The 25,138-nt window shown below is 36.2% G+C and overlaps 1 protein-coding gene across 1 annotated transcript in view; it reads left to right on the top strand.

The window, feature by feature from the left end:
• The first annotated feature begins 21,612 nt into the window (after positions 1 to 21,612).
• LOC103031728 (alpha-1,6-mannosylglycoprotein 6-beta-N-acetylglucosaminyltransferase B) overlaps positions 21,613 to 25,138 on the top strand; it is a 240,802-nt gene continuing 237,276 nt past the window's right edge. The window contains exon 1 of the mRNA XM_022664078.2: positions 21,613 to 21,973. Coding sequence (XP_022519799.2) covers positions 21,936 to 21,973 — 38 coding nt within the window. The 5' untranslated portion in view covers positions 21,613 to 21,935. The remainder of the gene's footprint in view (positions 21,974 to 25,138) is intronic.

Raw genomic sequence — 25,138 nt, 5'->3', positions numbered from 1 at the left:
TTTTCCAACTCCTGAAATTTGCTGTGTGGTGTGTATGGATACTGCTGAACATGTTCCAGTCTGGTTGTATGCTACTGTCTTCATCTAGTGGAAGGGCCCCCCTTTGAGGTGGATTCTGATAACAGTGCTGTTGTACTTTCCTGCAACAGCCGTCGTTGTTGTCTGGGGGCTCCAGGCAATTGCTATGTTTGCCTGTCTTGTTCCAATGGGCCTGTTCAGAAAACAAGAGATTTTAATGCACTAAAGCAAGAAAACTTCCATCTAAATCCATTGAATCAGTCCTCCCAATATCCCAGTACAATCCTTGTCCTCCTGTATGTTGTCCATTGTTTCTGCTCTCTCGCATGAATTCTGCCATTAAGAAGCTGAAGCTGTTGAAACGTGTATTTCAGGACTAGCCAGTCTGCAGAATGATTAACGATACAGTGCCGGCGTTCAGCGTTTAGTTTTTCACTTCCACTGCTGCATTAATGGGCTGTTTTTGTTTTGTTTTGGTCCTCTGTGACCGCACTTTAGACACCCAATTATCCCTCCTTTTGTTGCTCCTAGTCACTGACAGAGAAGACCTGGGGAACGAGGGAGGCATTCTTTTATCCACCCCACACAAAGGAGGAGAGGAAAAAAAAGAGAGAGTAGTCATTCCTGACAGGTTTAAACAGAGCTAACCCTGAGGGGAAAGCCCATTAGATTGTGTATGTGGCAGTTTCTGCTGTTGTTTTAACCTTTATGTAATGAAGCTGAGGTCATTGAGAAGCTTTTTCTTTGTGGAGATTGTTTCGCTACAGGCGGAGGAGGGAATTTCTGGTCTAATGTGTCTCGACTGGGCTAGAAGTTCTGCAAAGTTCCGTTTTCATAGAGAATTTTAACTTTACTTTACTTTAATTTCAAGTTTACTTAATGCAGACCTTAAACCAAACGATTTTCAAGCGACAAATTTCCAGAATCAGGATAAAATCATGAGAGTCTTGCTATAGTCGAATTGCGGTCGCGTCATCTCAATTGTTCAGTATAAGGTGGTTAGGATTGAAGGTTTAGTTCAATCTGTTTCTCGTCCTGGTGCTCCGATAAAAGCAACCGAGTTAAATGGTTATTTGTGTACCAGTATTGTAAAGTGTTACCAATATTACCATAAGTCTTAAAACTTGGCTCACATGAATAGTGACGTGAACAATGTCAATATTGTTACTGTTGCGATTCATTGCTCTAATCACTGACCTCGCATGTAAAGCTGCTGTAGTGCCGAATTCAGCACCCCCACCAAGCAAAACTCACTTCTTCTTGGCTTTAACTGTACTTAGAAAATTTAAATACCCAAGATACTTTTCAAAGCTGCGCCGACTCGTAAGAAATAAGGAAAAAGGAATGTCACCTGCAGCCTCTCCCGAGAGGGGGTGCTTTTCCTGGCGGGGGTGCTGAATTCGGCACCATAGTAGTGCCTAAATCTGTACCATTGCCAAACAAAAAAGCACCCACTCTCGGCACCGTCTTCTTAATAAAGCCTAGATGCTTTAGCTAACTTTAATTAGAAACACGGTCCCAAGAGGGGGTGCTTTTCATGGCGGGGGTGCAGAGTTTGATGCACTTTCAAAATAAAAGTTCATTTTAAAACAATTTCTGCGGTATCATTTTTTGGGGACAAATCCACCTATTTCTCATATTGGGTGGGACACATCCCACCCATCCCCCCTGGTTCCTACGTCAATGCTGGTCTGTGACTTGTCTTTAGAAGTAAGAGGGTGTCAGACTTTAGTCTATTAAGAGTCTTTTCAGGGTCTTTTCTAAGTTTTCTAGTGTATAATTTGCTTAAGATGCATCTTGGGCCAATTTTGGTCCAAGTGGTGCATGTGCCAACACCCCAGTTGCTGAGTAAAATATGACAATAAGCCAGTGCAGATTTTAACCCTTGATTTTTTTGAGTCACTTGAGTCACTAATTAGCAGGCTTGTAATAATACATCTGTCAGGGCCAGGCAGAGATGAGATAAGTGCAGGTACAATAAATAAACTTCATTAAAAGGGGTAATCCAAACTTGTTTTCAACAACTAGCAAAATGCCAGTATCAAAAGGCCAATAAAAAAATGGTGAGACAGTCTAGATCAAAAACACGGCAGGGCTGTCAGTATAGAAGGGCAAGGCCAAATTGAGAAAACAATAAAATGGGCAAGATAAACACCTTCGCAAAGCTGAATGGAACTAATCGAATAATCTGCAGTGAGTGAGTGAAGTGCAGGGGTTTATATGTGAACAGGTGAAATCAATATTACGGTGATGGTCATTTGGGGAGTTGTTAAGTTGTTGAGGAAGTCAGTAAGTGATATTAGTGGGTGGTGCAGTCTGGGAAACGGAGTTCAGAGCTGGGAGATCACTGATAGACACAGATATAGGAGCAATAGCAGGTGTTACAACAGCTTACCACACATCCCACACGTCCCAATTAGTTCTGGTGCTCCATGGCAGAATGTTTAAAAGAGCGAATAAAAATCTTAATTTCTATAATTCAGAGCATGTATTATTCATTTAGGATTTTTTTTTTCACTGATGCTATTTTAAAATAGCTTCCCAAACTCATGCTGTTTAACTTTTTCAGACCCTGCATCCATTACAATAGACATCATGTATTTTCTTTATTTGTTAATGTTTTGCTGCACATAACTCAATTTAAGAGCTGTTGTCCATCAGAACAGACCATGAACCAGCCAATGAACAAGTTTAAGTAGCTTGGCCCCGCCCAGTGCATTGGAAAAACAGTGGTTCTAGAACCATTGAGGCAAAGTAAAATATAATTTTTAGTAATTTACCATGATGTAGAACACTTTTTAATCATGTTTTTTTTTTACTGTTTAGGGGTGGTTTACGAAACATAAAATATTACACACATGCTTCCAATGCAATGAAAATAACATAAACAATTCAATATTTTAGTAAATTTATTTATTTGCTATATAGACTTTATATTTTTCCATTTCTGGAGAGGATTCAGGTCTGCAAGGGTTAACCCTTTTACACCCTGCATCCATTGCAATCGTCATGGTGTGTTTTCTAATTTCTTGTATATATTTTTTCACTTTACATAGAATAAGACCTATTGTCCATCAGAATAGACGTTTATTAGTAAAAACAAACGAAAGTTTAGCCCACCCACTGCATTGGAAAAATAAAAATCTGCTCACTGAAGTAAGGCATGGTAGCGTCCCAGCTAATGTGGCAGAGTAAACACATTTTCCCATCATGCTATAAGTTTTTTCTGCTTAATAATTAGTAAAATCATACATAAATATGATATATATATATATATATATATATATATATATATATATATATATATATATATATATATATATATTAAAACAATATTAGTTATATGAAATAGAAATAACAGTGAACAGAAAAAAATACACATTTTTTGTTTGATTTCTACTTATTGGTTATTTTATGTGTTTGATTACTGAATCCTGTATATAATATATACATCATTATTTTTTTAATCACTAGACCAGGGGTGTCCAAACTACGGCCGGAGGTATTTTAGAAATAGAATGAAAGTTGGCCCGCTGTTAAGCGTTTTTTTATAATGTGAGATTCAAAGTTTGAACTAGGTGTCAGAAACGAGCCAAAGAGTCTAAAAGCGGAGAGAGTGCGCATTTCTAGCGCAGAAAAACAGGCCAAAGAGTCTAAAAGCGGAGAGAGTGCGCATTTCTAGCGCAGAAAAACAGGGCAAAGAGTCTAAAAGCGGAGAGAGTGCACATTTCTAGCGCAGAAAAACAGGCCAAAGAGTCTAAAAGCGGAGAGAGTGCGCATTTCTAGTGCAGAAAAATGGGCATAAGAGTCTAAAAGTTGCCGTAATTAAGGAGTTTAATATTAAGAGAAATCATGAAATGAAACATCAATTTGAAAAATCTTAGTTTACACAACACTGTCAAAGATAAAGATAGTAAGTCAAGTAAAATGGTGTGTAAATGAAATAATCAGGAAAAAAGTATTATTTTAAGTGGTATATTTCATTATTTCTTTTATTACAGAGTCTGTGGCCCGTGACTTCAAATATATTTCTCCTTCTGGCCCCCAACAAAAAAAGTTTGGACACCCCTGCACTAGACCATAAGTTGTTTTTGTTCCTTGTAATCTTTACCTTCCTTCCAAAAAACACTGCAGTCTGACATTTCCTTCTGGGTGTAACAGTAACTGGTACCTGTGTGTGAGTGTTCACTTTCTCTATGCATCAAAACTCCCCGCTATGCACCAGTACAAGCACCTGCGTGAAGATGACCTGCAGCTATGAAGATGAGCTTTCATTTCTTCCTCCTCATTTCTTCCTCTGTTTCTGGCTTTTCTTTTCCGCCACTTTCTATTCCACTCTGGGTGTGTCTGACCTGCTACAGTTTCCCAACATATGTGGGCTGATCTGCAACAGCTGTCATTTCAACAAAAAGGCCTGAGGAACAAGAAAAAATGAATTACGGTGCAATAATTCAGCCACACCCTGTTTCCACACTACACACTGAATCCAATTAGACCTGAACCAAATTAGGAAATTTAAGTCAAACCACATGACATTGCCAACTTAATCAATCTGTCTTACTTTCTTCCTTCATCAAACCCTTATTTTCATGCTCAAGCAACCACAGAATACCAGAATACTAATAGTGTTACTCTAGGCTCTCAGCCACCAAAGAGCTCTCAACCAGCATGACTCTCAGCGGTTTAGACGCCCAGGAGAAGCTGGATCCAGACCTGGGTGATAAAGTAAAAAATATAACATCACAAATTTTACTATTCACATTATTTTTCTAGATAAATATTACCTTATTCAGAATACATCAGTTGAGACAGATCCTAAACAATTATAATTCAAATGCTTTCACTGTAAGCCCGGATAAGTTGAATTTACTTTAAAAATGTAAAGAAATCGGTTGCCTTAAAAAAATTAAGGAATGGGTAACAAAAACTTAAGTTAGCATAACTTAGAACATCAGGTTATTACAACTAAAGGAGAAGTTGATTTTACTTTTTTATTTTTGTTATACTGTAAAACCAGATAAATTGAGATTACTTAACTTTTTTAAGGCAGCCGGTTTGCTCATATGTTTTTTAAGTAACGGGGAATAAAAACGTGAGTTAACAAATTAAAACATCAAGTTATTACAACTAAAGGGGAACTTGATTTATTTCTAAGGTAGCCCAGGGGGAATCACTACACACTGATGGTGAGTGTTAATCAGAAACTGTTGGACACACCCAGTATGCAAATAGATTGTGACAGAAGCCAATGGAAAAGAAGCTGCCAATGGCAACAGACTAAACTCAGTTATTATAAGTTGCTTCAACTCAAAGATCTCAGTTTGAATGTTTATGTGCCCAGAAATGTTTAACTAACTCAAAATAGTTTAGTATTGTTAAGAAATATCCAATTTTATGTAAAACAGACTTATATTAATTAAGTTCAAACAACTTCTGGGTTTACAGTTTTCCTATCCAGAGTACAGTGCACAAAAAAAAAGTTTCTTGTGAGTTACAGTTAAGTTGACGGCAAAAAGAATGCTGGTAAAATAGGGCTGCACGATGTATCATTTAAGCATCGTCATAGTGTTGTGTCACTTAAGGCAATTAAATCAAACACGTCATGTTGCAATGTTTAGATTCTTGACACAAGAAGTAGATACACAGCGCTGTCTCTGTGTCTGTGTGAGTGACAGGCTGCTGCAAGTTGTTCCTGAGAAGCGGGAGGGGGAGCGGGAGCGTGAGGGGGGGCAGGATTAAACCAGAGGTAACCGCATGGCCTCCATCCACATGGTTGGGCATGTGCTTGTAAACGCATGTATCGAAAGCTGTGCACCTCAGATATCAGCAGATATTTCCAGTTAGAGCTGAATTCACGCTTTTAATCTGAAAAAAGAAAAAAACTTTGAACCAACCTAATAAACAATACTCCTTAGTTAGTTACACCTAAATAAATATATGTTTTTCAACTTATATTTACGATCTAGTTGGAATCTAACCTTTTGATTTAAAATCAATCAATATATATTTTTTTTACCCAAGTACTGCTTTTTTATGTGGAAAAAACTATTATCTATTTTTTTCTATCGCAGCCATGTATAGTTTTTCCTTTGAATAAACTAATTAAATAATTTCTGTTAGTTAACTTGATAAACTTTCCATAATTTCTTTTTTAGCCAAAATGCATTATTTATTTATTTATTTATTTTCTGTAGTCACAAGTATAAAACCTATTAATCCCTTACAATAGCATAATTTCAGATTAGTAACAGGAACCAAACCAAATTCTGCATGTTTGAAAATAGATGTTAAAACTAGTTAAACATAACAAAACTAGTGGTTTGGAGAACATGAACTGCTTGATTTATATTCAGGAAAATATTTATTTTAGAATGAAATTTAGGAAAGAGACAATTTTATGATTTTGTTCATTATACCTCGATATTAGCAGATAAATTTACTTAAATTTACTTTCTTTTTTCTATTACAATTACAATTATGCTTTTCAGTAACATTCTTTACAACCATGAAAGCTTTTTTACGTAATGCTTGAATAGAGATGCTCATAATTTAGTGGTGTAATGTCCTAAATAAGGTTAGAACAACTCAACTTAATATTCTAGCATTAAAAAACAATTGAAACTATACAAGCTTTCAGCAACTCTAATAAAAATTTTTCACTTCTTAATTGAGCACACAAACCAAATCTTCCCTCAGCAGCTCAGAGAAGATACCCTGAGGGGAACAACTTCACAATGATGGTGAGGGAGGTCACGCCCTTTGCTTTAAACCATAGTAAACCCAGACCAAAGCAGAGTTTAAAAGAGAGATGGTAAAAGAGGAGACCCTACAGCTGCCTGATGAAAAGAAAACCAGAGAGGGGTTCTTTTTTATATTTTGGTCTTTGAAGCAAAATCAGATAGAAAACATGGCCATCTTTGTTCTTTCATTCATATTTTCTGTTAAAAAAAATCCCTTTCTCTCCCCTTCTCTCTGCTTGTTTAGATGTCCTGGTTGCTATGCTGTCTGGGTTTGGTGTGTTTTCATGGTGTGTTTTTTATGTTTTGCTTTGGTTTGGGACACAGCCATTAGCCCCTTTAATCCCCCTCTCTAAGCTCTCTCTTCTGTGTCTGTTCTAGAGGGAGCTTGTTTGCGAGGCTGGGTTTCTTTTTGCCCTTTATATTTGTATAGCTGTCAAATCAAAACCTTGTAACTTGCTTTTTTCCCATTCAATTTAAATGTATGGAGGTTTCTTGCTCTCATAAAAGGAAGAAGGAGATATGTGTGGTTCATTTAAAAACAAAATCTTAACTATTTAATAGGAAACAATTTCTAAAGTAAAAGTCTAGGTGCTGTAATTACTCCAGGTTTGTACACTCTAAAAAGTTCTTATACTTAAAAAAATACCCTCTTGTAAGATAAAAATTAAAATTAAAATAAAGTATATGAATTTGGCAGGATTTATATTTTCATTTATTGTTTTATTGACTTGTAGTGACATAAAAAATGGAAGTGTTGTTTCAACACACTTTTCTGACAAACCCAGACTAAATATATTCCATTAAACACTAAAATACAAAAGTCGTTTTCTGGCAGCTTAATTATCTGTATTGGACAACTTCATCTTCTCATCCATCTTAATTCTTCCACCCACTCAGACATGTTAAATATCACTCAAGCAGAAGACACAGAAGTAGAGAGGCTCCACCAGACACCAGTTTTAAGTATGTGAGGGATGAGCTGTGTGACCAAAGTATTTAATAAAGTTGATCATACTGTTGAATATTGACATTGTTTGACTTTATTAAGACAACTTTAGCAAAACTGACATTATAGGAGAAGGTTGAGATAATAGAAAAGGTTGAGAAAATATATTATATGAGCAAATCAAGAAGATTATCAATTCAAATATATTTTGGTAATGATAGGCTACACTAAAAAAACAAAACTTAAAATTGTTCCCCTTAAGGTGGTTTTTAAATCAGCTGAACAGGAAATATTGAATTGCAACGTAAACTATAACAAATTAATCACCTCAGATAACATTATTAAGTTACTTGTTTAAAGTCGGTGTAACTAAATAAATTGTGTTGCAAAATTTACAAATTATAGTTGAACTCCAGTTGAGGTCAACCCAACTACTCTGCACTACTGCACATGCTCAGTTTACTCTTTAGTTAAACGGGGTCTACTGAGCAATTCTGCAGGGGTTTTCACCTGATATTGGTCACGCTATTTGCATATTGGGCGTGTCCTTCCATCTCTCACTTACAAACGTTTGGATTAAATCTGAAAATCTTAATTTAAAATATTTCTCCTCACAAGTTAAAAACAGAAAGGGCATTGTAAAAAAAGTAAATTTATGAACTGCACCACCCTGTAAAATTTGATAAGTTTGATGAGATTTTGAATGAATTTGGGAAACTGACTGACCTCAAAATGGTAAATATACCATATAATGGCAATATAACTGTCATTTACAAGATATGTTTTCTTAATGTCTACTATTTAAATGTGCTTAAAACATAGCGTTTATTCATTAAATTTATCTCGTACTGATTTTTTTTTAAGTCGCACTGACTTTAAATAGCATAGTAATGTTGATATAAGTTAATAAGTTAATATAACTATAGTTTCCTGGCTAGCTTAAATATACTTTAAAGAGAATTAGCACTTAAGTTGAACAATTTGCTGAAAGACTCAGCAGTTATCATGCACTGCTCCTCTGCACATGCTCACTGAAGAACCTAAAAGGGTAGAGTATAGTTTACTCAAGTGTATTTAATTATAGAAATCATTCATTCAAATTTACAACTTTACTAAAATGACATGAGTTGAATCGTTAGGTTGTAATTTTAGGTTAACTCATGTTATTTGAGAAAGAAGTGATGTTACCTTTTACAGTGCATTCAATATTTTAAGTTGATCACAATGTCAAATAAATATACAAAATGCAAATTTACATATGGTTTTCCAATGTGTTTCCAATGTGTTTGTTTCATATCATATAAAGTTATCATTTATGAGATTATGCTCTTTTCTTATAACAGCAACAGTAAGAAGCTGTACATTCTCATATATCATAAATGTGGTCATATTGCAGCATATTAAACACTGCTTAAAGCCTCACCTCACTGATGTGTGTAACTCTGTGTTTATGTGAAGCTCACTGTCGCGTGGCTGTTCTCCTGCTCACTGAGGGCTGCTTTCACATGCTTCAGTGTGCAGTAACTGACAGACCGATGAAACGAGTGAATTAGAGAGTGAATCATAGACTGAATCAGTCCTGTTGCTTTTCTTTTACCTGAAATCCCAAATGCTGGAAATCCCTCGGCTGCTTTCCAGCAGGAGGAGATCTCAGTGAATTTCAGCTTCAGGCTTCTTTCAGGTAAGACACTGAGAACTGCTGTCAGACAGGAAGAGAGAAGCAGCTTAAACCAAAAATCCAAACCCTTAGTATTCTGCTCTCTGGTAAAAAGAATTCTACCATTAATAGCTGCATTTATACTGAAACAGAGCAAATTTCAGCTAAACTAAACTAGTTATACACTCAGTTTACTACTATTTTAGCAATCAAACAACATTCTCATAATGTTGTTCTTATAAGGGTGTTCATTAATTCACTTTTCTTTATGTAAAAGTGTTTCTATTAGAGAACTGTGGAGTGAAAGTAAATCCTGGGTCAAAGAAGCTCTAAGCTTTATCAAAAACCTTTTTTACAACTGCTTAAATAGTTCTAGATCACTTATTCAAAAATACTAGATAAATCTAAGGTAAGTTACAAAAATCTAAAAAACTTAATAGAGATTTATAAAACACATAATTGAGAGTTTTATAACACTTATTTGACAAGTCTTAAATGGTTATTTATTTAAAAAAAAAAAAACCTAAACTATATTTTTCTGTTAATAGCTTAAATGTGTTTTTTTTAAAGTAATAAAACATACCAGTCCTGCTTTTTTTTTTTTTTATAAAAATTTCCTAACCTTTAAAAATGCTTTTATTGTGGTCATTTCCACCTCTGCAGTGCCCTCTTAGGTGTGCTATAGGTGAGGATGGGCTTCTCCGCTATCAGAGTTACAATGCTGCTGCTGCAGCTCAGCCAATCAGCTCTTTCTCCTGCCCTGCCTCTAAACCCATACATCACCCAGTGCCCCTCCCAGTTTTTTTTTTTTTTTAGAATTTGAGCTGAAAAAGCTGAGGTTGGAGTCATCAAAATTCCCTTTAAAACGCTTAGTAAATAAATAAAAAATACGAGTTGTATCTTTGTATTAAGACATTAACACTAATGTTATTTTGCTGAGGGAAAACAATTTTTTCCCTTTCCCTTTTTCATGAAATTAAGTTTTGAATTGTATAGTTGCATGAACTGGACATCAAGTCAGCTCTATTTAAACCACTAACTTTATCTGAATTAGAGGAGGGGTGGACAATGTTTGGGTTTTTCCTGCTTATTCACCTTGTTCATCTCACCTGTTAATTGTTGTCTCACCTGTTGCTAGGTTTAGTAGGTCTGTCAGTTTTTGCGTAGGACATTACTACTTAAATTACAGAAGCTTACCTTTGAACAAATTTAGCTTTTTTTATCATTTTATTTCTTTTTTTTTTCATTTTCTCCCCAATTTACACAGCCAATTACCCATCCCACTCATTAGGCCTTACCCTATCACTAGTAATGTCCCAACACACCAGAAGGGGGGAAGACTAACACATGCTTCCTCCAATACACATTTTGACTGCCCACCTGTCTGACCCGATACCGATGGATGTTGGACCCCCAGGATCTCATGTCCCCTGTCTGGCCAGACTGATGGAAGTTTCTGAAGTCAGCTCTTCTCCATCACCCACCACAGATCAGCTGCTCATCATCCATCTTAATCTCCACTACTGATTATATCCAAGCTTACATGAACTCTAACTGCTTCCATTAGTGGTGCTGCTATACTCTTGAATATATAAAACCTATGTGGATGTATGAAAGACTTTTTAAAATTAATTTAAAAGCCGTTTGACCAGTGGTAGGATGTTCCCCCCTTTAATGTGAGTCTTGGTCCTCCCAAGGTTTCTTCTTCCTCCTGCAGCTCTGAGGGGGTTTTTCCTTGCCTCCGCGCTCACTGGGGGTTCTGTATTCTGTATTTTCTATGTTAAATGGTTTGCCTGATTCTTTGTCCTGTGATCATGTTTCTGTAAAGCTGCTTTGTGACAACACCAGTTGTAAAAAGCGCTATACAAATGAATTTGATTTGATTTGATTTGATTTGATACATGTGAAGTCGGCCAATGCTTCTTTTCGAGCTGCTGTTGATGCAGCATTGCCGAGTAGCAGGAAAAAAGCGCAGCGGCTCGGTTCTGATACATCAGCTCAGAGATGCCCGTTGCTGCGGACATCACCCTAAGAGTGATGTGGGGAGAGAGCGCCATCTACCAACACGTAGGGAGCATGGCCAATTTCGCTCCCTCTGAGCGCCGGCAGCTTGGGGTTCGAACCTGCAACCTCCAGCGCTTTAGACCGCTGGACAACTCAGTGCCCTATCTTTTGTTTTTATAAATAACATAACATACAATACTTTCATAAAGCCCAACATATTAAATTGGTAGATATAATAAGCCTATTCAGTACCTATAATATAATAACGTTCTCTTTCAGCAACCCAAACTGAAGCCAATTAACTAACCACTGCACAAAACTTCTTTAATACATAAGAAAAAGTAGCTTGGGAGAGAAATCTACACACTGATGGTGAATGAGTGAGTGTGGCCACACCAATAGTGCAAATAAATGGTGGCGGGAGCAAATGGGAACGGCGTGGGTTTTAATTAAAGAGTTGGTGTTACACATACAAACTGACTTTATACTATTGAACCAGCCCAGCAGACTCAGTTACAGTAATGAGAAACATCAATATAAGATAAATGAGTAAATCCAACTCCAGTGCAGTTTGTTTGTGTTTGTTAAGCTTGCATGGGGCATTCACTGTCCAGCTGCCCAGTGGCAAAGGACTAAACTCTATTATAAGTTAATATAATCTCTACACTGCACAGAAAAAAAAAAGATACTTTGGACCAACCTAAAAAAAATATTTTTAATTTATTACAGCTAAATATTTTTTTTATTATGTTTATGATTGTTAGAATCTAACATTTTGATTTAAAATCAATAAATATGTTACCAAAATTATTTAAGACAAAGAAAAAAAGATTTTTACACTTTTCTTACACAATTTATTTAAATCTGGAAAAAACTATTATTTTCTATTACAGCCTATATAGTTTACCCTTGAATAAACTCATTAAATAATTGTAATTCTGTTACTTGTATAAACTTTCTGTAATTTCTTTTTTTTCTAGCCAAAATGCATTATTGATTTATAGATTTTTCTAGATAAAAGAATAAAATTGATCAAATTTTGTTAGATTAACTTAAAATGACTTAATATATCAATATTAAGCAACAAGCGAAGCTGGCCAAACTTTCAAAGTTCCTAATGAGGCTTTCACTCTTAATTAAACACACAAAGGCAACATACAAACAAACCAATGTGAACACTGCAACACTAAACAACAAAAACAAACAGCAACTTGTTCTTACAGCCTACAACACCACATACAAGCATTTAACCATTATGTAAATTTTCCCTCAGTAGCTAAGAGAAGATACACTGGGGGGGAACAACTTCACAACGATGGTGAGGGAGGTTATGAGCTTTATCAGTAATAGTGGTGACGGGAACCAATGGAAACAGTGTGAAACATGTCTCAGTCATAAGTAATTGTACAACACTTGTTTGGGAATTATTTTTTAATGTCTAGATCACTTGTTTGGGATAATTTGTAGAACCTTTTGGTCACTTATTTTAGATCTTAAATCGAATTCTAGGTAGCGTATTTTGAAATCAGGGACATTTTCAGATTTCAATATAGAAAACTACTTTTAAGAACATTCTAATCAGTTCTACATTGTGTATTAGAGAATTGCAGAGAATGTGTTTGAGAATAATACCTGCATATACATACTAGAAAATTCTTGAACTGTTATTGAAGATGCAGGGAATTCTAGATCACATAATAGAGTGTACAAAGTAGTGATCCTTTAGATTGCACTGTAAACCCACAGGTTGTTTGAACTCAAATGATTTAAGTCTCTTTTACATAAAATTGGAGATTTCTAAAAAATACTAAACTATTTTAAGTTAATTGAACTTGAGATCTTTGAGTTGAATCAACTTATAATAATAACTGAGTTTGGTATAATAACTTATAATAACTGAGTTTAGTCTGTTGCCATTGTCAGCTTCTTTTCCATTGGCTTCTGTCACAATTGATTTGCATACTGGGTGTGTCCAACAGTTTCTGACTAACACTCACCATCAGTGTGTAGAGAGTCCCCCTGGGCTACCTTAGAAATATATCAAGTTCCCATTTAGGTGCTATCTAGTAATGACTGCAGTCTGCCCGAAGATGGAGTTGGATGTAGTGCGTGTCCACATCTCGCCTTGTAGTGTAATGACGTGTTAATGTAATAGAATTAATAGAAAAATGCACATTGCTTGTATGTTGGTTAAACATCCAAATAAAAAAACAGCTTTTTGCGCTGTAAAGCTAAGACATGACACTGTCAAAGTGGGCGGGACTAGATGGCATGATGCCAACAAAGTGGGCGGAGCTGGATGTGCTGAACATCCAACTCCGCCTTCCCGCAAGCTGCAGTCAGTACCCTCTCTTTAGTTGCAGTAACTTGATGTTTTAATTTAGCTAACTCAAGTTTTCATTTCCTAAATTTAAGGAAACCGGCTGCCTTAAAAAAGTTAAGTAAACTCAACTTATTCTTTCTTACAGTATAACAAAAATAAAAAAGATAAATCAACTTCCCCTTTAGTTATATTAACTTGATGTTCTAAGTTATGCTAACTTAAGTTTCCATTACCCATTACTTAACTTTTTTAAGGCAACCGGTTTCCTCAAATCTTTAAAGTGAATTCAACTTATCTGGGCTTACAGTGTAGCAACACTGTTTACATGTGTGCATGTGCACATTTTAAAAGGTAACATTACGTAAATAATATTAGTTATTTTAGTAAATAACATTAGTGAACTTTATTTCATAATATCTTAATTTGGTATGAAAGATTTACTAAATAACTAAAACACTTGAGTAAACAAAACTTCACCCTTTCAAGGTCTTACTTACAGTAAATAAGCAAAATATTAACCCATGAATCTTCCCTATTGGTTCCTGGTTCCATTAATTTGCATAATGGGCGTATCCATCCTCACTTACTCAGCATCAGTGTGTAGTATTTCCCACCAGGGCTACCCTCCCTTGGCCCTGCTTTTGTGTTCACTGTAATCAAAATATTCGCACTAGTTTTGTATGGGTTTTTTTTTGTTTATTTATTTATTTTTTTTACACATACAAAGACATAGAACACAACTGCTTTAAACATCTTTAACATATAGATGAATTTAAGTTGTGTTGTGATTTAAAGTGAAAGTGCTTATTGATGATTTTATGTGATGTAAAGTAAAAATAAGTCCGTCAAAAATGAAAAAATGTCTGAAATATCTTTTTTAAAAAAAGCAAGTTCACTTTTCTTTTTACTGAGAATTTAAAAACTACAACTTCAATTCTGATTAATTTCCCAAGAGAGAAAAAGTCTAGCCAAAAAGGTGGAGTAGATGTTCTACAAATGAGCAAAGACACAAAACATCCTTGTCTGAATAAACAATAGTTTTAATTGGGCATTTTTAACGGTTATTAAAAAAAAACAATGGCAAAACACCCAAAAAAAGGTAGGCCTTATCAACAAAACTACACACTGATGGTGAGTTAGTGGTGGAGGTACACACAGTTATATTTAATTGTGTTAATGTAACTATGGCAATTGGTTCTCCAAACATCTAAATCTCAAAAATCTCCAAAAAACTCAAATTTTAGTGAGTGTGTGTGTGTGCGCAAAGTTACTGAGTGAAGGCAGGGGTTTTGTGTTCACTGCAGTTTCTCTGATGGGGAGAGAATGTTCCCACCTTGTTATCCTCCTGAACAGAGTGGGAGCAGGACTGGTCCTGGAGATGTGAGCTGATGTTCCCCTCATTAGGAATTCCCGGATGTGTGAACAGAGAAACTACAGAGCTGCTAATTGGTTCACTTCAGGATCCCATATTGATTCAGATCAAATCTGGTCTGAGTGTGGAGTTACTGCAACACATTCACAGCAGGCAGGGGGCGGAGCGTTCACCAGAGACTGGAGCTTCTGTTGAACTGAGACTTTATCTAATCCACATGGAGGAACCCCTTATAGAGGAACTTCTCAATATCATTATTGTTAAATGAGAACAGCCTATATATATATAGACTGCAAGGGAAGCTCAGCTTCCCCTAAAATGTAAAAAAATAAGCGATTAAATATATACTATTGTGTGTACATGTCACTGATTAAATATGCGCTACAACGCGCTGAACTTTAGTTCAGAATCAACTTCTTATCACTGGTAACACCGCGGCTTTCCTCTCTCTCATTCCTGCAGCTTCACAGCACTGCTTTAAACAGTGCGGACGCTGAGCGTCCACAGACTTCCACAGAGGAGCAAAGCGCGCGGCGAAACGAGACGAGTCATTGGATAAACGCTGGGCTTTGTCCCGCCCATCGGACGCTCAGCGTCTCTGGGGGTCTATGGAGCAGTGGGCTGGCGTACACTCAGCTTCTGCGTGATGATTGGATGACCTGTCTGAGGCGGAGTCCCTTTTTGATTGACAGCGAAATGATCTTTTAGTGTAAAACTCCGTGATGAGCGCAATTTCATTCTGTTCCGGAGACTTTCCTAATCCTTATAGCGGCATTTTCTTTATTAAAAACGAAGTGCTGAAACAAATAAAATGAACTGATGGCCTGGCCATTCCTCTTGATGAAACTCAGGACATAAATTAACAGGGGCCAGTAGTAAGTATTGTGTTATCATTAAAAATAATTTAAATGAATTAAGGGATTATTCAAGGAAATTAAAACTGTCCAAAAAGGAACAAAATTTACCTGCATTTTTTCCTTTACCAACTTTAAAGATTTTGCGTAATGTTTTTTTTTTTTTACAGATAAACATTTTATGTTTATTCATGTCATAGCTCTTTTGAAAACTTGAAAATAATGCCTTTTGTTTACACAAAAAAAAACATCTCAGGGAGAGTAGAATTTTTGTATAAATAAAACTACATATGTTAAGATGTAGGCCGAAATTGAGCTTCCCCTCCTTGAAGGACCAGCATCCGCCACTTATGATATGATTATGGCAGGGTGTGACTAGTATTATTGCACAAAGAGTAGCAGTGAATACATATCAAATAAATAATAGATAAAAAGGTGAGAAAAAAACACTGTTTTTTGATTGTTTTTTCCTTGATTTTACGAAATTGAAAACCTCTGGAATATAATAAAGAGGAAGCTGCATGATCACAAGCCATCAAACCAAGCTGAATTGCTGCAATTTTTGCACCAAGAATGGCATAAAGTTATCCAAAAGCAGTGTCTAGTGTGTAAGACTGGTGGAGGAGAACATGCCAAGATGCATAAACAGTGATTAAAACCAGGGTTATTCCACCAAATATTAATTTCTGAACTCTTAAAACTTTATGAATATAAACTTGTTTTCTTTGCATTATTTGAGGTCTGAAAGCTCTGCATCTTTTTTATTTCAGTCATTTCTCATTTTCTGCAAATAAATGCTTTAAATGACAGTATTTTTATTTGGAATTTGAATGAAATGTTGTCCATAGTTTAGAGAATAAAACAACAAGGTTAATTTCACTCAAACAAAGAAACAGAAACTGAAGTGATCTTTTAACTTTTTTCAGAGCTGTATATATTGCCACTGCTGCCAATTTTTTTTCTTTACCGCTGTTTAACTTTTTGACAGCTAAGATAAACAAAAGATACAGGGTCTCTTATTTTGTTTCGTCTTTTCTCATGACATTATGTTACACAAAATTATATCTTTGCTATTGCTCCCTGACATCATGTATTTGCATAATGGGCAAGTCCCCACCCCTAACACACCATAAGCATGAAGCCTTGCCCAGCAGGGCTACTTTAACTAAATTTCACTTTTAAAAAAAAAAAAAAAAAGTGATTTTATGTTTGAAAACTCCAATTAAGCAATGTTGCAGTGTTTCTGATGCCTATATTTTGTTGATCGTTTACAGTGAGGTTCTTTACTGTGTGTAGTTAGGTATAAATTTATAGCAACTAAAGACACTGAATGCTTAAAGTACATATGGTTATTGGAAAAAAAAAAATAAATTTACAATTATTGTGTATTTTATGTAAAAAAAACTGTACTAATTTAATTTATTTATAGACAATTACTATTATTATTATTATTATTATTATTATTATTATTACTATTATTATATTATTATTATACACTAAGATGCTGTAAGCTTTCTTTACAGTGAATTACTGTAATTTAACAATCACTGTTTAGCCATTAACTTTTTATTTTTTTTTTTTTATTTTTTTTTTTGTTTTATTTTTTTTTTTATTTTATCAATAGGTTTGTGTTTGTACTATTCTGTATGGACCTTTTTATCCACACAACATACATGCAACACAGACACTGTTTTCACAAATTTTCTTTCTTTCAAAGTGTTGTTTTTTTGGGTGGTCTTAAAGAAAAATGTGAATTGGTTTTAAGAAAAAAATAATCATGGGTTTTAGAGTGCCATGTTTCTTACGTGTTGATTTTATATGTGCATTGGTTTTTAATGTGAAAAGAAAACTGATCACTGTACGATACTGTGACAGTAAAGCTTTTTTCGACAGAAAACATAAGTGCAAATAAAAAAACAAAAATTGCTATTTTATTACTGAGTACTATTCTACAATTTTCCACTGTAAATTTACCTCATTTCTTTATTCTGTTTCTTTGTTCCTTTTGTGATCTGTGGCTTGGAAGATGACAAATAATCCATGATATAGAAAACACACAGAATTCTCTCAAATTTTATGTCATTCGAAACTTCTGAGATAAAATCAGGTCTTCAGTAGCAGGGTCCACCCTTACGAGATGTTGGAGATTCTATAATTTTAATCTTCTGAAGGTTCTGTCAGTCTTCTCTGTCAGTTGGATACCGTAACTCTTATAAACCACGTTGTATTTTTTCCCTCAGCTCTGGTAAATTTGCAGCAGGTCCGGTATTGTTAGTGTTCTAAAGCTCTGTTGTGTTCTTTCATCCTGCTGGAGTTATTGCTGTGTTGTGGAGCTAATAACTCAGCTCATAGCCTCCCACTAACATCAGCAGTTCATTTTGCACCAGAATGAGTTCTGCTGACAGCACTGGGTCAAACTTTCATAAACTGCATGGATTTGCTACACTTGAAGCCCTTCAGGGTAAAAGCACTGACTGCTTTTTTTTGTAATATCCTATTAAATCTGCGATTTTCTACACAGATTAAACAGAAATAATAATACACTTTGGGGAAGCATGTATTACCTGCTCTTCGCCGCTTGGGGCCGCAGTTTCACGCCCGTTTGAGTCGGTGGCTGTCCATGGTGCTGAAACTCTCAAAAAAATAAATAAATAAAAAATATTTAAAAAAAAATATGAAAAAAACAAACAAACAAAAAAAAAAACATTTTGGGGCAGTTTCCCAGACAGAGATTAAGCATTGTCTTGGACTACATACAGAATTTGCAATATAGATTTTTCCATTAAAAGGAAAATATATAGTCTAGGCTTAATCTCTGTCTAGAACACAGACCCTTTGTTTATTATGATAGAATAGGATACACAGATGTGACAATTATAATGCAAGAAAACAAAACAGATATAATTACACTAAAAATAATTTAGAAAAAAAAAAACAATCAAGCACATACATAAATAAACATTAAAATAAGAAACTTTACAGCAAATTCTGTTTTTTTGGAATAAACTTCCTGAGAGTTAATATCAACTAATTTTAAGTGTATATGCCTGACCATTGAATACACTCTATAAAAGAGTTACAGTAACTCTGTTCAGGAGTTAAATCTGAACTGCTGTGGGAGTTCAAACATTTGTCCCGTCTACATTAAAATGCATATTTTAACAAACCCCTTCACAGCGTTAACCATTAAAGTACAAAAAAAAAACACATTATAACTTACTGTAACTGAGTTTTAAATAGCAGTTCTCAGTACATTGCCAGCACTTTGACATACTTAACAGTGCAGAAGATGGTAACTTGCTCTTACAGACAACATCACATCAACTAGGCAAACAACCATTATATAAAACAACAAAAAATACTCCATGGAAGGAGCCCTGGTGGGCAAGACTTCACACTGATGGTAAGCTAGGATTGTAGGACACGCCTATTAGAGAGTTCAGTCACGCTACTCAACACCCTGGAATAAACTCTGAAATACTACACCACCAAAGAGTTCCCCTCAACTCAACTTGTAGTTTAAGTTGGAGAATAAACTCACACAGTTTAACACTTTCACACATTTTCGTTTAACTCCAGAAATTTGCTGTGTACAGAGTATTAGAGCTTTCTAAGATTTAGCTCAAAAAATACACAAGATAACTTACTCTTATAACAACCATGTTTTGTTAGTAGCATTTAGTTGCCAAATCACTGTAAAATTACATCTGCCATGAACATAAATATTAATACCACACAATAAACAAAATAAAATAAAAAAAAAAGCTTTTATGGCCATCAGCGCAACCAAGAGAAGGTTAGCCTCATACACAAGGGACTACACTGATGGGGAGTTAGGGGTGGAAGGCAACACCCATTATACAAATAAAGCATGTCAGGGGTCAATAAGACAGATGGAACTTTTGTGTACTGACTAAGAAGTGTTATGTATTTTAGTTTGTCTCAATTCATTAGGTTTGCACAAATAAATGTAATATAACACTGCAATTATTCTTTACAATTACAATATGTACTTTAAACATTTCAGTTCTTCAGTTTTAACTGAGGTTAACTGTAGCTACCCATACGCTATAAATTATTTTACACTAAATGAAAGTACCGCTCTTAGCTGAACTGCAAAGTTACTGCATTGCAGTCCTCCATCAGCATGAAACCATGTTTCACAGCAAAGGAAAAGGCTACTTTATTTGTAATGTTTACAATAATGTAAACAGATGAAACATTAGGAACCATATGATTGATATAGCTCTGGTAGGCACGAGTTCACACTGATGGTAAGTAAGGGGTGGGAGGAACACTTATTATGCAAATAAAAGATGTAACTTTTGTGTAACATACTTAGAAAGATTTTTTTGTACTGTGTCTCAGCTGCTCAAGTTAGGTAATATTTACTCAAAATATGGAGTAAACTCTTGATTCAAATGTATGCAGTAGATTCTATATGTTCTATATACTCTTTACAGTCTATACACTAGTTTGAACTCAAATTAATTAATCCTGTTTTACATAAAATTGGATATTTCTAAACATTACTCAACTATTTTGAGTTAATTGAACATTTGTGGGCATATAGACACTCATACAGAAGATCTTGAGTTGAGCCAACTAATTATAGCTGAGTTTAGTCTGTTGCCATTGGCAGCTTCTTTTCCATTGGCTTCTGGCACAATCTATTTGCATAGTGGGTGTGTCCCCCAGTTTCTGACACTCACCATCAGTGTGTAGTGATTCCCCCAGGCTACCTTTGGTTAACCTGTTGTTCATATATTGTGGTTAATTTGTTGGTTTCTGTTCTGGTTTCTGTTCACTCAATACTGTTCACTTTGTAGCTGTTTTTGTGAATTAATGATTTTGAGAAAATGCTATCAATGTAAGTTTTTTCATCTACTGCATCTCATTAAGAGTTATGTTATGTTAGGATTGATGTAATTTTTTTAGTGGTGCCTCTTTAGTTTAGAATGTTAACTATAAAACAACTACAGTATGCATACGTTGAGTAAAAACAACTGATTTTATTCATTGCAATAAACTTAAATAAGTAAGCTGGACCTTGTTGGGCAAGTTTTGTTCTTATTGCTAGTTTTCATCCCATTTCTTCCCAGTTTACAAGGCCAATTACACAACTGTTTGGGTGATGTCGATCAGCACAAGGCGTCTGTGAGCTGATGTATCGGAACTGTGTCACTGCGCTTTCCTCCGAGCGAAAAAAGCATTTTGAAAAGTGGCGGAGTCTAACTTCTCATGTGTTGGAGGAGGCATGTACTAGTCTTCACCCTCCTTGTGTTGGGGCATCACTAGTGATGAGGGGAGTCCTAATAAGCAGTTTCGGTAATTGGCCGTAGGAACTGTGGAAAAAATGGATTAAAAATTGCAAAACAAAAATATAGCTGCCAGTTTTCCCTTCAAATGTTACTGTTAAATATACAGGTGGCAGCTGTTGTTATAGGTATTCCCAGAATGTAATGCGCTCTACAGTTTTACAATAAAACATCTCTAGAATAGTTATTCAATGTATTATTTTACTGTAAAAAATACAGCATTTGATTACAGTGTAGAATGAGCTATAAAACAAACATGAGACCTAATAAAACCAAACAGAACTCCCAGCCAATCCAGTAGCGGGACCCTTGACACCACGAGCCAATCCCGACGCGCGTGGGCGTGGTCTAGTCGCATCTGAGCTGGAGGTTCGGAGATGGGTACGTAGTGGACGGGATCCTCGTCCTCGCGCCTGTTTGGAGGGAAGTTGCTCTCGTGTGCGCGCGGAGTTGTGGTGCACGCGACTGACCGGATGAAATCAACAGATCCGCTGAGGATGCGCGCGAGCTGCTGCAGCGCTGTGTAGGGAAGGAGGGAAAAGACGGGGGCAGGAAGAGCATCGCGAGCGCCTAACTTACACTGATATGGATGATATGCGCTGATCAGTGATCAGCCGTTTGAGGAGCGCGAGGCAGCAGCAGCAGCAGCAGCATCATGTCCGCTGGGTTTTGTCGCTGGTGGTGAACACAGACGGTGGGAATAATGGTCAGAAGATGCCTGCTGACGTTCAAACCGTTCAGGTGAGCACGAGCTACGCGACCAGATGTTGGACAGCAGCGACTAGAGACAGGGGTAAAGACAATTGCCAGAGATTCAGTGACTGGGGCAAGTTTAGGTCCATGAAAATAGGGTACAGTGCAGTGTAGAGAGTGTGTGAACAGCCTATAGAGTAAATCAGTGCAGTGCAATACATTAAAGCATGCAATTAATAATTTTGTGCAATGCAACTGAGAGTATGTAGTTAGAACAGTACAGCACAGAGCAATGCAATACCCAGTATGCAATACACTAGTTTGTGCAATGCAACTGTTAGTATAAGAACACAGTGCAGCCCGGTACAATACAGAGTTTACAATACACTAGTTGTGCATTGCAATTAAGAGTATATAGAAAACACTACAGTGTCATGCAAAACAAAGTGTGCAATGCACTTTGTTTAATTAAAGCCCTATCTGGACGATAAAACTCTGATTAAACTCTTGCATCCGGACTGAATTGAAAAAACAAGAGGACCAGTGAGTTTTTTGGCTTTCTCGGTCACATGACATTGTGTTCAGTAGCTCCTCCATTTGCACGCTGTTGTGTTTCTGTGGATCTCCGTGGAAACGTATGCCTAAGTGTAATTACAGTGCGCAGCAGTGGACAAATAGCTTATAATATCTTATTAAACGTGAGCTGACGAAACTCAGAGATGTGCGCCCGGACGGGACTAAAATTACCGGAGGACCACAGATTTCAGTATGTGCATTGCATTTAAAAGTGTGTAGAACACAATGCAATAACCCAGAGTGTGCTTTGCAATCAAGAGTACGTAGAACATAGTATGCAATACACTATTTTGTGCAATGCAATTAAGAGTATGTATAATGCAGCCCAGTGCAATACAAAGTGTTGCGGAGGAAATTTGGCTACTGAGTTGCGATAAATTTCCTCCACAGCGTGCAATGCACTAGTTTGTGCAATGCAATTATAGCCCTATCCGGACAGGATTAGTTTCTCAGGGGTACGTCTGTGAAAAATATTTTACACTTCAACTCAGTGATAAAACTCTTGCATCTGGACTGCAACTGATAAACAGGAGGACCAGTGAGTTTTTTGGCTTTCTTGGTCACATGACACTGCGTTTAGTAGCTCCTCCATTTTCACTGTTGTGTTTACGTGGATCTCCGTGAAAACGCTCGCCCAAAGTGTAATTAAGGTGTGTGGCAGTGGAGAAAGAAAAAAACCTTATAAACTTATAATGGGAGTCTATGTAAAAAGAGTTTATTTCTGGTCATTTTTAAGTATTTCTATTGGTTCATTTATCAAGAAATTGTAGCACAATATAAGAGCTCAGTATGTGTGTTCAAATTATGTAGTAAACTAAAAATCGACAAAAATGCAGATACTTGTTTTTCATTGGACAGCGACGATATAGCACATATTGTAGTGCAATGCAATACAAAGTATGCAATACATCATATTGTGCAATGCAACTGAAAGTGCAGCACCAGTCAAAAGTTTGAACACACCTCCTCTCATTCAATGTGTTTTCTTTCTTTTGAAGTTTTTTTATATTGTAAAATTAATATTAATATTGGCTTCATGTGGGGAAAGTCACCAGGAATAGTTTTCTCAGCATCTTAAAGGAGTTTCTGGAGGTGCTGAACAAAAGTTACTGCTTTTTCTTCACGCTGTGAAGCTCCAGCTCATCCCAAATCACAATTTAGGGTTTAGATCAGGTAGAATAACCCTGGTTTTAATCACAGTTTTCATGCATCTTGGCATGTTCTTCTCCACCAGTCTTACACACTGCTTTTGGGTAACTTTATGCCGCTCCTGGTGCAAAAATTCAAGCAGTTCAGCTTGGTTTGATGGCTTGTGATCATCCATCTTCCTTTTGTTTAGGTTCCAGAGGTTTTTAATTTGGTAAAATTAAAGAAACTCATTTCTTATTTTTTTCCAGAGCTGTATAAATTGCAAGACAATTCCCTATGATATTTGAAGGCAGTAGAGTTCCTTCACAATCGATCACAAAATATAAATAATTAATAATAAATAGTAATAATTCAGCTTAAGACTAGCTGGTCATTCAGAAAAAAATAAACATACCCTGTGCTAGTCAAGATTATACTACAGAGAGTTTGCAGTCTACAATCCATATCATATAAAGTGTACACACAGTGCATACTGTAGTAAAATGCAGGATAAACCAATGTAACAATGCAAAACAAAATAGGCCACTCAGTGCACATTTTACACAAGCTATGCAGTGCCACACAGTTTACAGCATGCAATCATTATACAGCAGTGAAATACAGAGCAGGTGGGATGCTCAATGCCAATATTGCTAATATGTATCCAATAATGACTGGAAATAAATGTCTGCATGTGGTCAGAGGGGTTGAGAACAAGCCGTCACTTTCACGCAGGCTTCATTTCCCCTGCTGTGGGTTTGGCTGAGCCATCAATCAGCACCTGAGACACGTTTGTCCCAGAGTCTTTCTCTCTCACACACTCACACACACACACTCACACACACACACGGCCAGAGGATGGAAGACCAAAAAAACACGTCTGTCCCGCCAGCAGCACTTTACGGTCTGCTGATCTCGCCTCCCGTGAGACACACAGGGAAGAGGAACCTCCTCAGCCTGTACCTCACCACACATTTTTCAGCCTTTCCTGCTCTTACACGCCGACTCAGTCTCTAGTGTGCACTCGCGCCCTTGTGGATTCTGAAGCCCTCTTACAACAGACAGCGCAATGTCACAAATTTGCTCAAGATACAGTCATAAGTGTTGTATAAAATCTACATCTACTGTATCTACAGTATTCTCTAAATAAAGCAGATTACAGTCAATGATGGCTGTGTCCCAATTTATATCTAGAGTATTTACAAAATACTCGAAATAGTCCAGACCAAACTCCATTAAGTCTGTTTCTCAGTTTACATCTACGGTACTTTGTCTATAGTATTCTCAGAATAATGCAGGTTAGAAGTCCATCAATGCTGCGTTCCAAATCTACGTCTACTGTATTCCACAGTATTCTCAAAATGGGACAGATTAGAGACAGTCATGGTGGTGTTCCAAATTCACGTCTAGTGTCTTTGTTTATTTAAAAAAAGTGCTAATTAGACAGATAAAACATAATATCCATGAGGGCTGTGTCCCAAATCTACATCATCTGTATCTTTAGAATAC

Source organism: Astyanax mexicanus, chromosome 5, assembly GCF_023375975.1.
Source record: "Astyanax mexicanus isolate ESR-SI-001 chromosome 5, AstMex3_surface, whole genome shotgun sequence".
Taxonomy (NCBI): Eukaryota; Metazoa; Chordata; class Actinopteri; order Characiformes; family Acestrorhamphidae; genus Astyanax; species Astyanax mexicanus.
Note: the sequence above shows the minus strand (reverse complement) of the source record. Positions and strands in the feature narration are given on the sequence as shown.